This window comes from Terrapene carolina, unplaced genomic scaffold, assembly GCF_002925995.2.
Source record: "Terrapene carolina triunguis isolate 2854851 unplaced genomic scaffold, T_m_triunguis-2.0 Scaffold236, whole genome shotgun sequence".
NCBI lineage: Eukaryota > Metazoa > Chordata > Testudines > Emydidae > Terrapene > Terrapene triunguis.
In genome coordinates, this window is record NW_020664587.1 from 13776061 (window position 1) to 13794844 (window position 18784).

Genomic DNA, 18784 nt, shown 5'->3' on the forward strand with positions numbered 1-18784 from the left:
CAAGTGCATTACAAGGATTGCGCCCTCAGTGCCACACGCATCCTGCTGACCCTGCCCAGCACAGGTGCGCTGTGCTGCACGCAGGAGCACAGGGTGGATGGGGACCCAGATGCTGCAGCCTGGCAGTTAAGCTACTTATGGAAGGGAGGAATGCATTAGCAGGAAGGGGTTAATCCTGTGTCTCCTCTCATAATCTACCCACACCTTGCCCCTAGGCACCCACACCCCTAGGTGGTGTGCTCTAGGGGATAGTGCACTGGACTGGGACTCAGGAGCTCTGGGTTCCATTCATGGCCTTCTGGGTGACCCTCAGCAAGTCACATCCCCTCTCCGTGCCTCAGTTTCCCCATCTGTAAAACGGGGATGCTGCTGCTGATCTACATAATGTCTTTTGAGATCTTCTGATGAAAAGTGCTGTATAAGAGGTAGGGATCGTGACTAGTATTTTATGCCCCCCGCACTGGAGAGCAAGGAAGCCAGGCATGCAATGGACTCGAAACTTCCTACGGCTCAGTGCAGAGGGCTGCGCTTTGCGGTTATCCACCCTTGTGCGTACATGTAGGCTCCAAGTAGCGCTCGTAGTTGTGCTGGAGGGCAGCACACAGACTGGGCTCTCGGCCGCACACGTGTTTTGCACGTGACACAGAGGCCCCATGTCCGGGAAGGTTTGGCCTTTGCACACCAGGGTGCAGTTTGAAAGAACCAGCACATGCACTAATTGGGACGGAGGCATAAATTTAACATGAAGGGGCGACTGAGCCAGCCCAGCCCAGCCCCTGCTGCGAGTGGCCAGACGGCGAGGGGATTAGGCAGCAGGAGAGAATCTCTCAGGGATTAATGGCCGGCTGGGTGTTTTTGACCAAAGCGGGGAGTGAGTCTCCTCCCCAGCCCAGAGGGAGAAGGACACACAGCAGGGAGTGTGTTTTTCTGCTCTTGGGCAGTTTCTGACTGCAGGGCGGGCTCTGAAGCACCCCCTCCCCCGCCTTTTCGGAGATAAATCATCTGGGAGCTAGAGCGTCCCCTCCTGGAGGACAAACTCCATCCCTGCTCTTCTCCCTGCAGGGTTTAAGGGAGACTGTAAAGAAAGGCTAGTTTGGGAGAGACCTTCCCATTTCCTGGGCTCATCTCAAAGACACAAGAGGTTGAGAGAAAAACACGGCCCCCCTTTGCTTTCTTTAACAAGTTGAATAGGAAACTCTGTTTAAATGGAGCGACGGCTGCTAAATGATTGACAGGAAACCACACTGTCCTGCAGCTGCTAATCTGTACGGCCTGGAAATGGGAGTTAGGTGCTAAAGGCCTGGGAGGGTCTGGGCCTCATCACCTTGCTTGATCCGGGAAGACCCAGGATGGTGCTGTAAATGCCCAGCTGGCCGGAGCTTGGGTGACTCTAAGAGGGAGACAGAAGGATCTTGGCATGCAGGATGCAAAGGAAACACAGCCCATGCCACTCAGAGGGGTCTCTCCTCCTCTCCGTGGTCACTAGAGGGTGAACACACGCATGGAGGGCTGGATTAGCCTCCCCTGGATACTGCAGCGCGTGGTGCTGTGTTCATGGGAGTTACACGTCCCCTTGGAGTTCTGTGCCTGAGGTTTCCACAAACACGTCGTGGTACAAACCGTGGGCTCCCTCTAGGACACGCTGCACCGGGCGCAGGAGGCCCCGTTTTACTGTTCCCACTGGCGCAAGAGGGAAAGCTGGGGTTATGGGTCCAGTGGCTCGGCAGTCTAGATGGCAGGAGAGAGATCACTTGATCATTACCTGTTAGGTTCAGTCCCTCTGGGGCACCTGGCATTGGCCACTGTCGGCAGACAGGATACTGGGCTGGATGGACCTTTGGTCTGACCCAGTACGGCCGTTCTTATGTTCTTCGTCTAGAATGCACTCACTCGTTCGCTATCTACCTCGCTGTAGCCTTGAACATAGCTGCATCCGATTCAAATGAATAGCCGCAAATTACTCTTGGCCCCGCTCTCCTCACCAGAGCTGCCACCCGCCCCGCCCCTGAAGGTCTGTGTCTTTCCTACTGCTGGTTTCATCCGCACACTTTCTTTCTTTCTTTCTTTCTTTCTTTCTTTCTTTCTTTCTTTCTCATTTTGTTTCCTTGATTTCCAGGGATCAAAAGGCGAGCAAGGTCCTCCAGGGATCCCGGGGCCACAGGGCCTGCCAGGTGTCAAAGGAGACAAGGTAACATCATGAAATTCCTGACCGGGGGCAAGACAGTGATGCGGGCGGAGGCTAAAAGCAATGATTAGAAGGGAGGTGAGATCCATGAAGTCCACTAGGGACCTCCCCATGAAGATTTAATCTGTCTGCAAAAGTTTAGATTACAGTGATGGGGACTGTAGATAGAGACAGTGGATGTGGTGAGTGGGTGGATGCAGCGGATAGATCTGTGGATGGGGACAGTGGATGGATGAATGGCTGGATACTGTGGCAATGGGAATGTCTGCGTGGCCCGAGGATATGACTTCCCGGCGCAGGTGAAGGCTGGGCTCAGCTCCCAGCACCAGCAGATCTTTCTTGCTTTGCCTCCTGTGGTTTGACGGGCTGGGTCGGCTGTCCTGCCTCATGCAATGGAGTGGCAATGAACTTGCCCCGGCAGTTCTTTACAGTCACATTTTAGCTCCGTCCATCCCTGATTTACAAGCCCAGTCAGGAACCTGGAAGCTTGATCCTAACCCAGTTGGAGTCACGGGAAAGTTTCCCATTGGCTTCAATGGGCATGGGATGGTTCAGGCCCATCCACACCCAAGTGGCTTAAAATGGGAGCGCAAATGAATGCTGAGGTAGCACCGAGCCTGCAGTTCTTTGAACCCACAAACATGGAGACCCAGTGAAAGCCTGGCTGAAAAGTTGGCCCCAAAGCCCAGTTTTAATGGAAGGGGTAAGTGGCTTTATTCACAGCATCCAGCCAGGCTGGATAGCTAGGGGAAACCAGCCAAAGCACTTGGTCCGGTGTAACCCGGGAGGGAGGTTTTAGGGAGGCTATTTTGGTTGTCCAAAGTCCTGGTTAGAAAGATGTTGAGGGATCTTTCTGCCCCCTGCTCAGTGTGTTACCCCCACCCCCATTCTGCCTCTGATGTAAAACACCAATGGTGCAACACACCTTGTCTTCTCGAGCCAAGACACAGACGTGGCATCACACAGACAGGTCCTGACTGTTCTCTGCTCTCTTGTCTAGGGCTCCCCAGGAAAAATTGGAGCCAAAGGTGACATCGTAAGTAAATGACCTTCTTACTGCTCAGGGAAGCTGACCCGGTTGGGGACTGCGGGCTGGAGAGATACTGGCCACAGTGTTTCCCGGGTGGGGAGCTCATTTCTAATGACCTTCTAGAACAACCCGAGCAATCCACGGCTCAGTGGCTTGGGTCCCGTGTCACCATCATTGTGTGTTAAATCCTAAGTGGTTGTTAAAACCCTGGAAGTGTGGCTCTTAGCTGTGTATCATGCTGGGCTTCCTGGAGCCGTTAATACAGCACACGCAAACTCAGCAGCAAAGCCCAGAGCCTCGCCAGTTTGTAGGCTGCACTTGGCATTGCTGGGCACCGAGCAGAAAGTCACTCTATTCCCACCGATTGTATCCCAGCCTGCACTGAGTCGCATGTAAAATCCTCTCTCTGAGTTATTTCAAAGTCTTGGTCAGGAAAAGGAAGGGTCACAGGGGTTTAGGACTGGCCACACTGGCACTGGGTCATCAACTTCTGGGGTTCTCCTCCTGGTACCAGATGCTTCAGAAGATGCATCTGGCCAATTATTCAGTGCTGCACCTGGGGGTGGACATTTTCCTTCCTGACCACTCTGATGCTTGACTTTCTCCCTACTGTCTGAGGTGTTCCCTATCACGACATGGCTAATCCTTGAGATAGACCCATGGAATAGTTCCTGTTTCCTTATCATTTTCATGCAGGGCCGGGCTTTTAAACACTGGCTTCTGGTTTGTTGCTCATTTTATGGGCCCAGCAAATTATTAAATATAATGTAGGTATTTTAGATCTCCAATGATTTGATTGTATCCACAAATCAGGCACTTGCCCAATTCAGTAACCTAGAGCATCTGCAAATGATTGGAAAGGCAAAATTGCAGGCCTCACGCCGGAGACTTGGTTAAGCTGAAAAGATAGCCCTGGATGCATGACTGAAATTGTTCTCCCCAGGGTGGGAGGTAGAGGGGGATGAATCGCATTGACTGACTCGGTTTTCTTTCCCTCTAGGGAGACCCTGGCGTGGAAGGCCTTCCCGGGGAGAAGGGTGAGAAGGTAAGGTAACCTCTGGACAAAGCTTCCTTCTGGCCCGTGGATGTGTGTGTGTGTGTGTGTCATGCCATCATGCTGCTCCAACATTACTGAGCCATGCCACAGCACACATTGCTACACCAGAGTGCAGCGTCCTGATGTTACATTGGCCCCATTGGCTGCATGACAGCATTTCTGGAGGCTTCCTCTTGAAATCCAGAGGATCCATCAACAATCAGGGCAGATGCTGACCCTGTTGCTGCCCTGGTACTAGTCAATATTCTCATTAACGACTGGGATAATGGAGTGGGGAAGTATGCTTATAAACTCTGCAGATGGCAGCAAGCCAGGAGGGGTTGCTAGCACTTTGGAGGACAGGATTAGAATTTGAAAGGACCTTGACAAAGTGGAGAACTGGTCTGAAATCAACAAGATGAAATTCAATGAAGACAAGTGCAAAGTACTTCACTTAGGAAGGAAATATCAAATGCACAACTACAAAATGGAGGCTAGCTGGTTAGGTGATAGTACTGCGGAAAATGATCTGGGGGCTATAGAAGATCACAAACTGAACATGACCCAAGAGTGTGATGCTGTTGCGAAAAAGGCGAATATCATTCTGGGGTGTATTAACAGGAGTGTCACAGGAAGCAATTGTCCCACTGCACTTGGCACTGGTGAGGCCTCCGCTGGAGTCCTGTGTCCAGTTTTGGGTGCCCGGCTTTAGGAAAGATGTGGACAAATTGGAGAGAGTCCGGGGGAGGGCAACAAAGATGCTAAAATGTTTAGGAAACCTGACCTATGAGGAAAGGTTTAAAAAACTGGGCATGTTGAGTCTTGGGGAAAAAAGACTGAGGGGGGAGATGCTAAGCGCTCTAGAGAGGATGGTGATCAACTGTTCTCCCTGTCCACTGGAGATAGGGCAAGAAGTAATGGGCTGAATCTGCAGCAAAGGAAATTTGTTAGATATGAGAAAAAACTTTCCAACTCTCAGGGTAGCTAAGCTCTGGGACAGGCTTCCAAGGGAGGTTGTGGAATCCCCGTCATTGGAGGTTTTTGAGAACAGCTTAGGCAAACACCTGTTCGGGAAGGTCCAGGTTTACCTCGTCCTGCCTCAATGCAGGGGCTGGACTTGATGACTTCTCGAGGTTCCTTTCAGCCCAACACTCTCATGCTGTGATCTCCCAGGGGAGGGTGCTGAGCGGTAACACAAGGGCTCGTGGCTGTATCTACCAATCACATTCCCTTTCTCCTCTATTCCTAGGGGGAGTCAGGCGAGCCAGGACCAAAGGGTCAGGTGAGTAACTGTGAATTTAGGAGTTAACAACTCGCTGCCCCTCTGCTCTCAGCTTTCCCTCCGGATAGCCCTTCGTGACTCATTCGATCACTGGATGGAGTCTGTGGGGGTTGGTGGGGGTCAGGCAGGAACTCTTCTCTCTCTGTAATTGTGCTAAGAGATTCAGAAAACTGGACAATTACGAGGAACCAGGATGGACTCAGCATGTCATGATCCTGTTTCGGTTCCAGGGGTCAAGCTTCTAAGTGGTCTGTGGATGATCCCAGTGCAGGGCCATCCCACATCACCAGCCTATGCAGCTGAAGGAATCCTGGGCAGTTGATGTCCAGATCCCACTGGAGAGATGCCTGCGTTGCATAAAGCACCATTGCCACCAATAAACCTCCTTGCTGGAAGCTTCAGCAGAGGCGCCAAGGGCTGAATGGGGCGATGGAGTCTGAGCTCCAGGTTGGGTCCCTTTGGGTCAGGGTTGAGAAACATGTTAGCAGAGGTTGGCTTGGGAGAAGCGTGTCTATCGCTGTGTCTGTCATGTGGACACACAGAAGACATCATGCTCCAGGGATCCCAGCACTTCGTGGGAGCTGTAGATTCACAGGGACAGGAGAAGAATAAGCCTAGACACCTGATTTCATGAAACCAGCTGTTTTAAAGAATATAAGGCCCGATCCTCAGCTGATGTGAATGGGCATAACTCTGTGGAACTCAATGAAGCTTCAGGGATTGACACCAGTTGAGGACTGGACCCAAGTCCTGTGTGTTTTGCTCTCTGGTGGGAGCGTGAATATGTTTCCTCTAGCGAGAGAGAGACCTCAGCCACCATATTCAGAACAGGATCCAAATGCCCCCAGCGGTCAGATCCAGGCTTTTGGGCCATCCCGTTGTACATCCAGCTATCAAATTTGGATTCCCCCAAAGTGCTGACGTTTAGGATCGGCTCCATCGTTAGCGTCCAGACCAATTGGCCTCAGATTATCCTGTTGCTGACCCTCTCTCTCTGTGTGCATCACAGCAAGGTGTCCACGGTGAGCCTGGCTTTACTGGCCCCACTGGGGACGCAGGGTCACCTGGCGTGAGAGGTTACCCAGGACCTCCAGGCCCTCGAGGGCTCAACGGAGAGCGCGGTGTGCCAGGAATGCCCGGGCAACAGGGCGTGTTGGTGAGTAACTCCCTCTCCCATACCCTGGCTGGGCCCCCTGCCTGTTCCAGGGTGAAAGGTGCCTTAAATCCATAGGGACATCACTGAGATTAACCCTCTGGTCTCCTGGTGGGGATGGGGTTGAAGAGGTTGGTGGTGGTGGGTGGGGAGATGAAATGAAACCAGCCAGAGCTTTGTCTCATCATTTAGCTCTACAAATGTCGGGGTGGGGGGGATCTGGGCCTGACCCCGCTCCACTGACATTAATAGCCAGAGCTTCACGGACATCATTGGAGCAGGAGCAGCTTCTGTTTGGCCCCAGGTACAGGCTGGAGAGTCCTAATCAGTAGGAGCCAGGCAGGTAGGTATCTTTAATAGGATTTGGGCAACAGTGCCCTCTTATGGCCAATACGGAGCACTGCAGAGATAGGCCCAGCTGGCTGAATCATTGGATTACTGCAGAGAGATCATGTCACTTGAGCCAATGCTTCAAATGCAGGTTTTATGTGGAAGGAGTGACCGCGGGAGGGCTGGGGAGTTGTGTTTCCATCTGAAAATGTGAGCTTGTGCCAAAGGTTTAGCTGCTGTGTGACTTGAGGCACCCTCGTTCCATCGGCAGCGGGTTAAAACTTGCTGCTGGTATACTTGCAGCCGTTATGGATAGTATAGGTCCCTTTGGACAGAGGATAGAAGGTGCTTTCTGGTGCACAGGCCTAGTCAATAGGGTTAAACAAGGGATGCGTTTCCCCCTCCCTGCCACGTGCACATGTTCAGAGCACCTTCGAAATGGCTGTTTATTGTTGCTCTGGGTGTTTCACCCCGACATCTGTGCACTCCCTAAGTTCTCAATATAGGGCTGAAGTGCATCTTAAGCGATGCCTCAGCCTTGTGCTGGCTCCTCTGCACAGGGGTGAATTTTGCCCTAAATTCACAGATTTAGAAAAAAAAAAATCAGCAACAACAAACCCTCAGCCTGCAGGTCGGACAGAGCTGGCGGATCCAAGTCTTGCCCCTCAGCTTAGGGCTTCTCCGGCTTTGCCATATTACGTCCCACATTTCCACCATCGGATCTCCCTCCCATTCAGCAGCATGAGATGGACGGGGTGGTCATGGTCCCTGACACCTGCTTGTGACCCCCAGGTAGAGACCTCCCCCTCCCTAGCTAGCAGCAGGTCATTCAAGGGGCAGTGATAGTGGCCTGGGGCCAGGTTTCCACAGCGCAATATTCCCCACCAATAGGTGTGTTCGGTTCTATCCGTAGCCAGCACATGGCATGTTCGTGTGTAGGACACTTGGCTGGTTTGCCAGCTACTGCATCTCCGGGCATGCCATTACAGCACCCCACCCAGACCCTGAACACACACAAGTTCCCTACAGCTGAACCTATGGGGGTCAGGGATGGCCTGGGAAGTCCCTGTAGGCCCCAGTTGGAGAAGCCCTGCGTTAGAATACTATAGCCCTGCTAGGTGAGATGATCCGTCCAGTGGCTGCTGGATTCCCAGGCTCCAGAATGGAAGCAGCCCGTCTTGATTGCGTTCGTGGGGACAGCCTAGCCAATGGGGCGCCCCAGGCAGTGCAACTGAACTCGTATCACCAGGGAGGGTGGGGTTGGCCCTGCAGCGAGCCGCTGGGAAAGAGCGTTAGTCTCTGTTTAGCAGGCAGCCGAATCTCTGAGCGGCTCTCCTCTCTCCTGCTTTCAGGGCCGGGATGCTGGGGACCAGCATATCGTTGACGTGGTCTTGAAGATGCTGCAAGGTGAGTAGACGCATGGGCCCCACCCCCTCTCACCCTGATGTGGGGAACCCCAGCTGAGCCCCCCACCACAATGCTCCCTGCATCTGCCTTACAGAGCAGCTGGCAGAGCTGGCAGTGAGCGCCAAGAGAGCAGCACTGGGAGGAGCAGGCGTGATGGGGCCGCCCGGCCCCCCAGGGCTCCCTGGATCACCTGGTGAACAAGGCCCGCATGGGCATGCTGGACCGCGCGGCATCCCGGGCATTTTAGGAGCCCCGGGGCAGATCGGCAATACCGGACCCAAAGGTGAGTGAGACACTGGCACTGCTGCCTTGAGACGGGGAATCATGGGGGATCAGAGGGAAGGGGCTGCCCTCTTCATGCCCCCTCCTCTCCTGATTAGAAACTGCCATTGCAAATAAAACATTGACAACATTTGGCCATTTTCCCCCCAAAATTGATTTTTTTTTTTGTTAAAACACTTTTCATTCCCCCCCCCCCAGGTTGTATTTTGTTTATATAATCCCCAATGGGCATTTTTGATTGGTCAGCTTAGTCATATGATGGGATTTTCAAAACCATGTTTTCCCCCAGACGACCCCTGTATATTCTACTAGCGGGACCCTGGATCTTATTTTGCTGTCTCTGTGTAGACTCAGGCTCCCTTGGGACAAACACACACACTCCTGGGCTGATTTCTCCTCCTTCTCCTCTTCCTTCTTGGCAACCCATCGTCACTGAGTTCTCTTCTGGCCCTGCACAAAGCTGCCTGTCAGGGCACCCCCCAGGTCCTCTCCTTGGATGCATTAAGCCATCACTTTTACGCTGCGGTCACGACAAATCTCCCCCTTTTTTCACGCAGGGAAACGAGGGGAGAAAGGAGAGCGTGGTGAGATCGGGCGCGGACATCAGGGTATGCCGGGACCACCAGGTATCCCAGGTAGGCTCATTGCCGAAATCTGACACCCCTATTCCGATGTTTGGGAGCGGAAGGTTAAGAGTACAGAGGCTACTCCCTGTGGCATAAACACATTCTCAGTCCTGATCGGTGACATCCCCAGCTGTTCCGGTCCTGGACTCCCCTCATGCCTCTATGCCAATGCCCCTCCATCCTGACCTCCTGTTATCCCAGTCCTGGGCCCCCAACAGCTGTGCCAATGTACCACAGTCCCCTCTACTATTCCCATCCTCAGGCCCTCCTCACACAACTCTATGGATGAACCCCGGTCCTGACCAGCCCAGTGACACCAGCCAGTAACTGCCCGTCCTCCCAGCTCAGCAGACATTGTCTTCTTGCTCAGGGCAGGGCTCAGATATAGGAAACCGGGAGGCCTCCAATGGGAAGATGCCAAGATACTTGGTTGCTTAAAATGTCACTTGATGTTTATGGCTAACGATCCCCTGACAAGTGAGAGAGTCCCAGGGCCTGACTTTCTCCCCTGCAGGAAATTCATTGATTTCCGTGGGAGTTAATTGTACCCTGCCTGGGAAGAACTGGGCAATTTCCACAAGTGCAGCCCAATCCAAAGCCCAATGAGAATCTTTCCATTGACTTCAGTGAGCTCTTAAGTCAGATGAGAGGGACCTGTCCTGGAATATACACCACTGGACACTGAGTGTTTCCTCTCATTCTAGGTCTCCTTGGCATTCCTGGACATGCCATCAATGGCAAAGACGGAGAGCGAGGGTCCCCTGGAGTCCCTGGAGAAGCAGGCCGACCTGGTTTACCTGGGCCTGCTGGTCTTCCTGGATTCTGCGAGCTGGCCGCCTGCTTAGGAGCCTCTGCATTCACCTCAGGGCGCCTAACCGAACCAGGCACCATCAAGGGACCTTCGTACTGAGTGACATGTGCCAGCATCCTTGGGGAAAATTAAAACGGGAACTTTTATAGACCAAGCTGGCAACGCACCATCAAGACATGGCCAGGCCGGGGCTAGGAACCAAAGAAATGGGGAACTCCAAACACATGAAAACAAGATAGATGATACGCCTATATGCTTGGGTATCAAAACCATCCACGCTCTTCTGGTATGAAGACCGCACTTGGCCAACCTGAGAAAACCCAAACAAGGGGACTAAAAGGCACCAATGGGGATTTAATTATATATAATATAAATGCTCAGATACCTTGGATTGTGGCAGGGGAAAGATCCAGAGGAACAAAGGAGTGGGGGTGAAGGGGTGGTTTACTCCAATATTTTGTACTTAGTGTTAGGGTCGATTAATTACCTCATTCTGATTTTCCCCACTTTCCACACCCTTCTAAAGTAAATAAATTGCCTTTTATTAATATTTTCTTATTCTTTGATGTTCTATTTGGAGGGGAGGAGGGTTTATTGTTGTGTGTGCCCTTTTTTGGTGCTATTTTTAAGAGACAAAATAATTGTGGTTTAATATTTAACTGAATCACCAGATCAGTGTCAGGTGCGCCCCGAGCTGTAAATCTTTGTAAAATAGGATTGTTTTATAAATAAGAAAGAATAAAAAAGACCAACTTTTCCAAAACAAATGGACAATAAAATCAAGATGGAACGTTAATGAACTTAATCAATGCGTTGATTTCTTTGAACAAAATAGGGGTTTGTTGGTTTGGTTTTTAAACAAAACGCAATTGTATTGTTATTGCTGTTATTATTTTTGGTGGGTTCCTGCAGGGTTAAATACCCTCCCTGTTGAAATTATTCCAGCCTCTTGATTAACTTCATTAACAAGAGTTATTTATTTTGTGTGGGGGAGAAAGTGTGGCTCTTCTTGGGATTGGAGTGGGATTGGGATCTTGGCAAAGGAAAGTAAGTGTGTGTGTGTGTGTGTGTGTGTGTGTGTGTGAGAGAGAGAGAGAGAGAGAAAGAGAGTTGAGTTTCAGGAGCTGTCCAAGGTGCTGACCCAAAAGAGTCTCAAATTCCAAGTGGCAATACTGTTTACATTTGATACCCTGTGTGTTAGACTGTAATAAACTTGCACAGCTGTCCACAAAATAAAGGTAACTGGTGGAATTATTTTTTGTTGGATTTAGATGGGCAGAAGTTTTAATTTTTTTTTGTTTCTAGTCCTAATTTTCCCCGTTATCAAGTTGATTCTTGGGCTGGTGACAGACCCCTGGAGACTAAAGTCCTCCCTTCATCCAGAGCAACTTCAGAGTCTTGGCATCAGCCGGGCATGCTCCGTTCACACTGCCCCACCACTGTCCCTCAGCTGCAGGGATCATCTCTAGGAGAGAAAGGGTCATGCAATCTCCATGACCCATTCAATCACTGGTCTTGCTCCCTTAAAAAAATAATTAAGGCACAGGGCCCAGATCTGCCAAGGTATTTAAGCACCTAACTCCCATTGAAATCAATGGTCACTTCCTTCTTACCCTGTCTAAGAGTTTATCTGGCCCCCATTCGCAGCTCTTCAGCATCAATGGATTTAATCCCACAACCCCGCTGGGAGGTCAGGAAGCATTGTTAGCTTAAATGGATAGACAGGGGACCAGGGCACTGAGAGATTAAGTGATTTGTCCAAGGTCACACAAAGATCCTGTAGCAGAGGCAAAGCTCAGCCCCCTATCTCTCAGAGCCCGTGCCAGTGCTGCAGGCACCAGACCAGCCATCCCTTCAGCACTTGACAATGACGGCTCTAAACTAAAAGAAAAACAAGTTATGTGCGGCACATGGAGCAGCCGTACATTCTCCCTCTCAAAGCCTGTGTCTTCCATTATTTAACCCTCTAGAGCCCTGGGGGATGTGGCTGGTACATGCGATGCTACACTCAGCACAGTCCGGGAGTGTTTTATACACACCGTTTGTACGCACGTCCATCTGGCTCCCCACTTCCATTAGTCACGAACCCGAAGCACAGAGTGTGAATCCAGACTTTTCCCGAAGTTTGGGGGTATCTGCATGTGCCCCTGGTTCCCATCAGCTGTTCTGTCTATGGTAGAAACATCGACCAGGCCCCTTCAAAGGATCAGGCTGCCAATGACTGACAGGCAGATGCGGGCAAGTGAGCTCCTGGGAGGGACATCAGCACTTCTTTGGCCTGGCTAGCCTAGCTCACAGCCACCAGGGGGCAGTGCTGGCCTTTTGTAGCTGTCTCTGCCTTGGCCCAATGCAGGGGAGAAGGGGGGGCTTGAATTGCTTCATTGCTCAGCCTGGAGGGGAAGCGTAAAGCAAGGAGAACAGGGTGTAGAGAGGGAAGATCAGCAAGCTGCTGAGGTGACATGGAGCTCTTCCTTTGTAGGTTCCCTGGTCCAAATCCAGCACAGGCTGATGGTGATGGAAAGTCTCTTGCTATGTGACAGCTGCTCAGTGAGAGGAGGGTGTCAGGTCTCAGTCCAGTCCCCTGTGGACGGGTGCCCATGTCGCACACAACACCCACTAGACCTGCTTTCCTTTCCCCTTCCCCCACCCACGCTGCAGCAATCTGAGCAGAGGCCAGGGACTGAGTGAGCCGAGACCCTGAACTCCCCTCTCGCCCCACGCAGGAGGTGGGCAGGGAGGAGGTATGCTGATGGGACAGAGAACTGTCACACGGCTGTAGACCGGACTCTACAGAGACTCACCCTGCACCAGTCTTTGAGCAAGAAGAATTTGCCTCTGGGGCTGTGTGTGGGAGGCCAGTGCTAGTGTCAGGAGACAGCAAAGGCTATAATTTCATTGCACGTATATCTACAGTCTCTGTCTCCAGCTAAGTGATTAGCTACATGCACAGACAGAGCTATTACCTAGCAGGAATAGAGGGGACACCACAGATAGCCAGGGTGACAGCCAGTTACCCAAGGCAAACCTGGCGATGATCATTGAGTAGATGTAGATCTAGGCTCCTGCTTAGGGAACTGCACTGGGAGACAGGGAGAAAGACAGGAACAGGCATAATATCTCTGGGGCGGGAGAAGGTGCATGCCCCCTAGCAGATGCCTGTTCTATAGGGGTGCTCAGGGCTCCCCAACAGCTGAAGCCTTAGGGGCAGGGTGGAGTTATGGCTCTGCCCCCAGCCCACCCCAGACACACTCCCCTTCTGTTGTTGCAGCACCACATAGCTTCCTCGGCCCTGCAAAGGGGCCAAACTGAGGCCCTGTTCCATTGAAGCCCTGTGGGACGTAAGTGTTGCCTGGGCCTTGGTTGGGGCGTGACACCCCTCAGGGAATGAAGCCTTCGAGGGTGAGCTTTAAAGCTGAAAGCTCTCTTGAGAGCGACTGGGTGACTTAGTTGATGAGGCACTAGATTGGGTATTCAGAGACCTGCGTTCTAGTTTACGCTTGGCCACTGAGCTACTGTATGATCTTGAGTAAGTGCTTGCAGGTATGTGCACTCACTTATAAGATAAAGACCTTCTGGTGTTGCTATCCAACAGAATTATTCCTGTAGCTTGTGTGGCTGTTTTCTGCGAGGGGAGTGCCTGGGTTCAAATCCTGCAAGTGGCTGATAGTGGGGTTTGCAACAGAGTCTGGTGGACCTTTTAACAGCAGGCCCCACCACCAACCCTTTAACTTGGCTGGCCCAACTGAATTCTGGGAGATGTAGTCCCCGGGGGGAAATGATGTGAGTGGTAGACCCACATCATGTGATCGCAGGAGCATGTGACTGACAGGTTATATAAATAGCTTCCTGGGACTCAGAAGGAAGGAGATCTCTCTGGAGTAGTAGGTATTGGAAGAGCAGAGTGAGGTAAGACTTAGAATATGGGCTTTCCAATGAGTGAGCTGGGGAAAAGGAGCAAGGTGAAAGAAAGGCTGCTGATCTTTTAATAGTTAAAAAAGGGACCCATGACTCTAAGCAGACCTGCCGCTGTCTCTCGCTATTGACATGGTCCAATGAAAACTCTGCAATGGAAGGTTTGGGGCTGCAAGGAAACTAAAAATCAATATTTTTTTTTATTCGTAAAGTGTGGTTAAACTTGTCAAGGTTACAAATCCAGAGAAGCTGTAGAGGTCACGCTTAAAGATGCACGGTCCCCTTTGAAAGGCAGCTAAAACCGTTCTGATCCATGAGCTGCCCAGGAGCTTAGACCCTCCCTCCACAGAGCATGTCCAACGAAATTCTCCTTTCCGAATCTGGTGCCTCCCCCGGAAGTCATTATGTAATGTGTGAGTCACGCAGAGCAGGGGTGTCAGACTGTTTTGGAGAGGAAGGACAAATTGTATGTTAATTATGGGCTGGGGCATAAACTCAGAACTGCTACTTCCCACTCCGCATGTCAGAATGCGCATAGGAGGCTTGCAAAGAGACCCAGGTGTGTGGGGATGAGTATAGAAGGGGTGTGTTTGGCCTCTATATAGTGACTAAATGCTCACACTCCTCCCACCTCCCGTTCATAGGTGGTGAGGGGATGAATGAAGGCTCACAAAGCGCTCTGAGATCCTCAGATGCAGGTCGCTGGAGAGAATGCTAAGAGTTACTAATAAGCTCAGCTGATGGGTCGGAACAGGAAGGAAGAGGGTGTGGGAGTGAATAATCAAAACACGTCTCATCAGCACACGCCATCCCAAAAGCTCTCGCTCCTGTCGCAATTGCATACCATGCCCAGAGGAGTACAGAGTGGGGTTCCCGCCCCCTGCCCAATGTGCGCATCAGAGCAGCGTGTCTCCCCCACAAGTTCCTTCATCTCAGTTTAGCCTGGATCCATCTTCCCCAGGCTCTGCGAAGGCTTCTCCTCAACTAAATTAATTACGTTTCCATTTCAAATCACTGACCCGCTTCCAAGAGCCTTTCACAAACTGCCTCCCCAGCCCGTATTATTTCCAATCATCCAACTTTAATAGGACTCTCCCTTTTTATATGAAAGGTGGAAGTTAATTTTAAATATTTTATTTGTAAGACAAAATTTAATCAAGAAATTAAGCAGCCTGAATACTAATTAGGGTCTGGACTCGGTGAGCCTCCACCGAGTCGCAAATCAGATCAAATCTGTCTTCTTCATCAGAGCCCTCATAAATATTCATCAAACAAATAGAAGATTGGATGCCATTAAAGAGAGGAGAGAGATTGAAATCGGAATATTTCTGTGGAGTTGAAAGGGTTGGATGGTGTCCAAGCTTTGCCCCAAATAATAATAAATCATTGTTATGAGGAGGTTAAGAAATGGGCCTGTCAAATGCTTGTTGTCTTGGCTTTTGGACAAATCAAAAGAGATCTATCCTAATGTTTTCAGCCTGCTCCTTAATAAAAATGGACAGTTAGAATAAACTGTTAGGAATATTAATCTTTGTGTCCCAGCGGGGATGGTGGGTGAGAGACAATGGATGAGTTGCCCAAGTTTAGAGAGTTACGGCTCAAGGTTGGGACCTAGATTTTGGGTGTGTCTAGACCCACTTGACTGGATTCACCCATCAACTTTGGGTGTGCCAAAACGCTACCAAATCAGACTGGTCCATCTTGCGCTCTTTGCTCTAATGTAAATGACTCCACAAGGTACCAGGCAACAGCCTCAGGCCTAGGGTGCTGGTTGGTTTGATTTTTTTGGGGGAAAGCAGGGCATGTAAGTGCTTTTTGTGTGTGTACGTGGGACAGGGTGCTGGGCAAAGCGTTGCTGATTCAGCCCTCTGTCACGCCAGCTCCCATTTAGGGGGATAGACTAGAGCTGGCTGGAGATAACCTGTCCCTAATTGGGGAGGCAGCGAGAGCTGCCCCCTAATTAGCGTGGGGCTCAGGGGAAAGAAGCCAGTGGGGAGCAGAAAGAAAGGGAAAAGGCAGGGAGTGGAAGCAGGGAGGTAGCTCTTCCCTCCCTCCTGCCTGCAGATGGTGAAGGGCCAACTGTATATGATGAAACAGTGGTGGGAACAAGCCTGTGAATAAACTGTGGACTTAGCAGAGGCAGGAGCCCAGGGGGCTCTGATGCAGTACGTCACTGCCTTGTACTGGATACAATCAAAACCACTGGGCTGTGTGCCATGATTTGCATGTGACCCAGGGTCTCTTAACCGCTAACGGAGTTTCTCCATTAGCTCACGTGGCCCAAGGGGCTATGTAGAGACAAACAGCCGTAGCCTCTGGCCACAGATTTGTTACAATAGAGGTCGGGATGTAGGGTGGCGAGGAAGCTTTTCTTGGACAATTCTCTGGATGCTGCGGTGCGTGGAGACCGACATCCCCAAAGTTGAACTGGGAAACGTTCTTTCCGCTTGTTGGGGTTTTTTTTTTCCACACGCTCTGGAGAACTGTTTTCCGCCTTCGCTTTGAGAAACGTGAACCCTGCAATTCTTAAAATCATATCAACCCTTCTCCGATCCTGAGCCACGTCAGAAGTGACTTAAATTGTCAGCTCAATAACTATGCGAGGGCTGATTCCTGGGCTGGAGGGTTTGCTCTGTGAGGTGTCATCCTTCCTGGTAACATGACTAGCTGCCAGCAAGGTGCCCCTTGCGTAGGAGAGGCATCAGGATCCATATTAATACCATGCTCCTTCCTGCACAGGGCTGCATAATAAGAGCAAACGAGCATAAAGGGAAGAGGGGAAAGGGTTATTTCAGTGGGGAAAACCTCTGGGGCTTCAGTAAGGCGTTGCGGGTCACGAACAGAAGCCTAAGTTGTTTTGGCCCTATTTAACGTGTTATTGCAGTAATAATAAGATCTAGCTATTCCGTAGCACATTTCAAAGCACTTTACAAAGAAGGAGAGTGTCCTTATCCCTGTTTTACACTTGGGGAACCTGAGGCACAGAGAGGAGAAGTGACTTGCCCAAGGTCACCCAGCAGGCCAGTGGCAGAGCTGGGAATAGAACCCAGGTCTCTTGGGTCCCAGACCAGTGCTCTAGCCAACACTGCCTCCCAGTGGATTCAGCACTATACAAATAGACAGTACAGGACAGCCCCTGCCCCAAAGAGCTCCCAATCTAAAAGCCAAGACAGCTCTGCTGGTAGAGACAATGAGCAAGCTGGGGTGGGAGAAGTGGGCTCTCAAATAGGGCTGGGTAGGAAACACATTTTTTTTTCTTAAAGCTTTTTGGGTTTTGCCAAAATTGAATTTTTTTTTATGTACAGAAATCTCTCCCCACCCCCCAAAGCTGTTTGTAAAAGCTGTGTTACATGTTGAACAGCTTTGATGAACACGTGGGACCAGCTGTAGCCGTAACACTAAGGAGATGTGTGCCCTTCTTTGTGAATCTCTTGCCCTGTGCAGTAAGGAAGGGTTCTGTGATATTGCTGGAAGGACCATGGGATCTTGAGCAGTCTTGCCCTTTAAATCTCCACCAGCATCTCCCACTGTAGTCAAAGATGCGCTCATTAAAAGACAAGGCACGTTGAGGGTTTACAGAACCGCCTTGTCAGTCAGCTGGGGATGTCTAGGGTGGGGGAGAATCGAGCTCCAATCATGGTATTTGCAATTCCAAGTGAGGATTTAGAAACTGGGATTGTTTAGTTTGCAAATGCCATGGCAGTGGGGACAAGATGCTGATATCAACGGAGCTCTCAAGGTGCCAAGAAATCTGCGGGCGTCATCAGTCTGTGGTCAGGAGCGTCTCCCAATGTTCCGGATATCACCGCGGGTGGAGGAGGGACTGCTCCATGTTTGAAGAGCAACTTTTGGCACTTTGCATGTGGGTTCCCTTCCCTAATCATCCTTTGCTGCCTTTCCTGGAGGGGGAGGGGGTTGTTGTTTAAAGGTCTAACAGTCACTGAAGTTTTAGTGGGAGCTTTAGAACAACTTTTAAAAAAACAAACCACCCCAGGACTTTGGCCTTTCTGATCAATGTTGTAAATATACAGGGCCAGACTTTGCTCAGCTCAGTGCAGATGTGGGGAAAGGTCGAAGGGGGCTCGTGCTTTGTTGCCTTCCCTGTAGAACAGTCGTTTGCTCCCAACTTAACTTCAGTCTGGTCTTCTAGCGGAACCATCACCATAGCATCCGAGCATGCAAGAACTAAACTAGCCAGGTGCATTATGGGTCTTTCCCTTCCTTGAAACATCAACTATTGGCCAGAGACAGGACATTACAATGGTTGGGCCTAGAACGGCAAGCCCCAACTGGTGTACAAATGTTAATTCACCCTTCCAAGTCCCCATATTAGGTACAATAGGTATAGACTAGGTATAGATGTATATGTACTCCAATAACCAGTAATATGCAGCCACCTCTGGAGTGGACTGTGGCACCTATTATAAACAGTACAAAGCAATGCTACCCAACAGCTAGGACGGGACATGAAGGCGGGGTGGGGGTGGGGGGGAGGAGAGAGAATATCATACCAGATTGAACCTGCGCTGGGAACTGAATCAGAGTAAATACATTTTGCCTAACAGAAATTTAGCCAGGACACCTGGGTTCACTCCTTGCTTTTATGATGATTGCCTTTAGTAGACAAAGTTCATTGTGAATCAGGATCTTGGCTTGACACCTCATCTCAAAGGCACCAGGCACAGCAACAGAGGGGACTGAGGCAGTACTGAGAGTCTGGCATCACTTTG

The 18784-nt window shown here is 50.7% G+C and overlaps 1 protein-coding gene across 1 annotated transcript in view; it reads left to right on the forward strand.

Moving 5' to 3' along the window:
- Positions 1-10947, forward strand: part of COL9A2 (collagen type IX alpha 2 chain) — a 40816-nt gene extending 29869 nt beyond the window's left edge. Inside the window, exons 24-32 of the mRNA XM_024199257.2 lie at positions 2117-2188; positions 3186-3221; positions 4216-4260; positions 5501-5533; positions 6543-6689; positions 8369-8423; positions 8518-8706; positions 9263-9340; positions 10036-10947. Coding sequence (XP_024055025.1) covers positions 2117-2188; positions 3186-3221; positions 4216-4260; positions 5501-5533; positions 6543-6689; positions 8369-8423; positions 8518-8706; positions 9263-9340; positions 10036-10241 — 861 coding nt within the window. The 3' untranslated portion in view covers positions 10242-10947. The remainder of the gene's footprint in view (positions 1-2116; positions 2189-3185; positions 3222-4215; positions 4261-5500; positions 5534-6542; positions 6690-8368; positions 8424-8517; positions 8707-9262; positions 9341-10035) is intronic.
- Positions 10948-18784: the final 7837 nt, after the last annotated feature.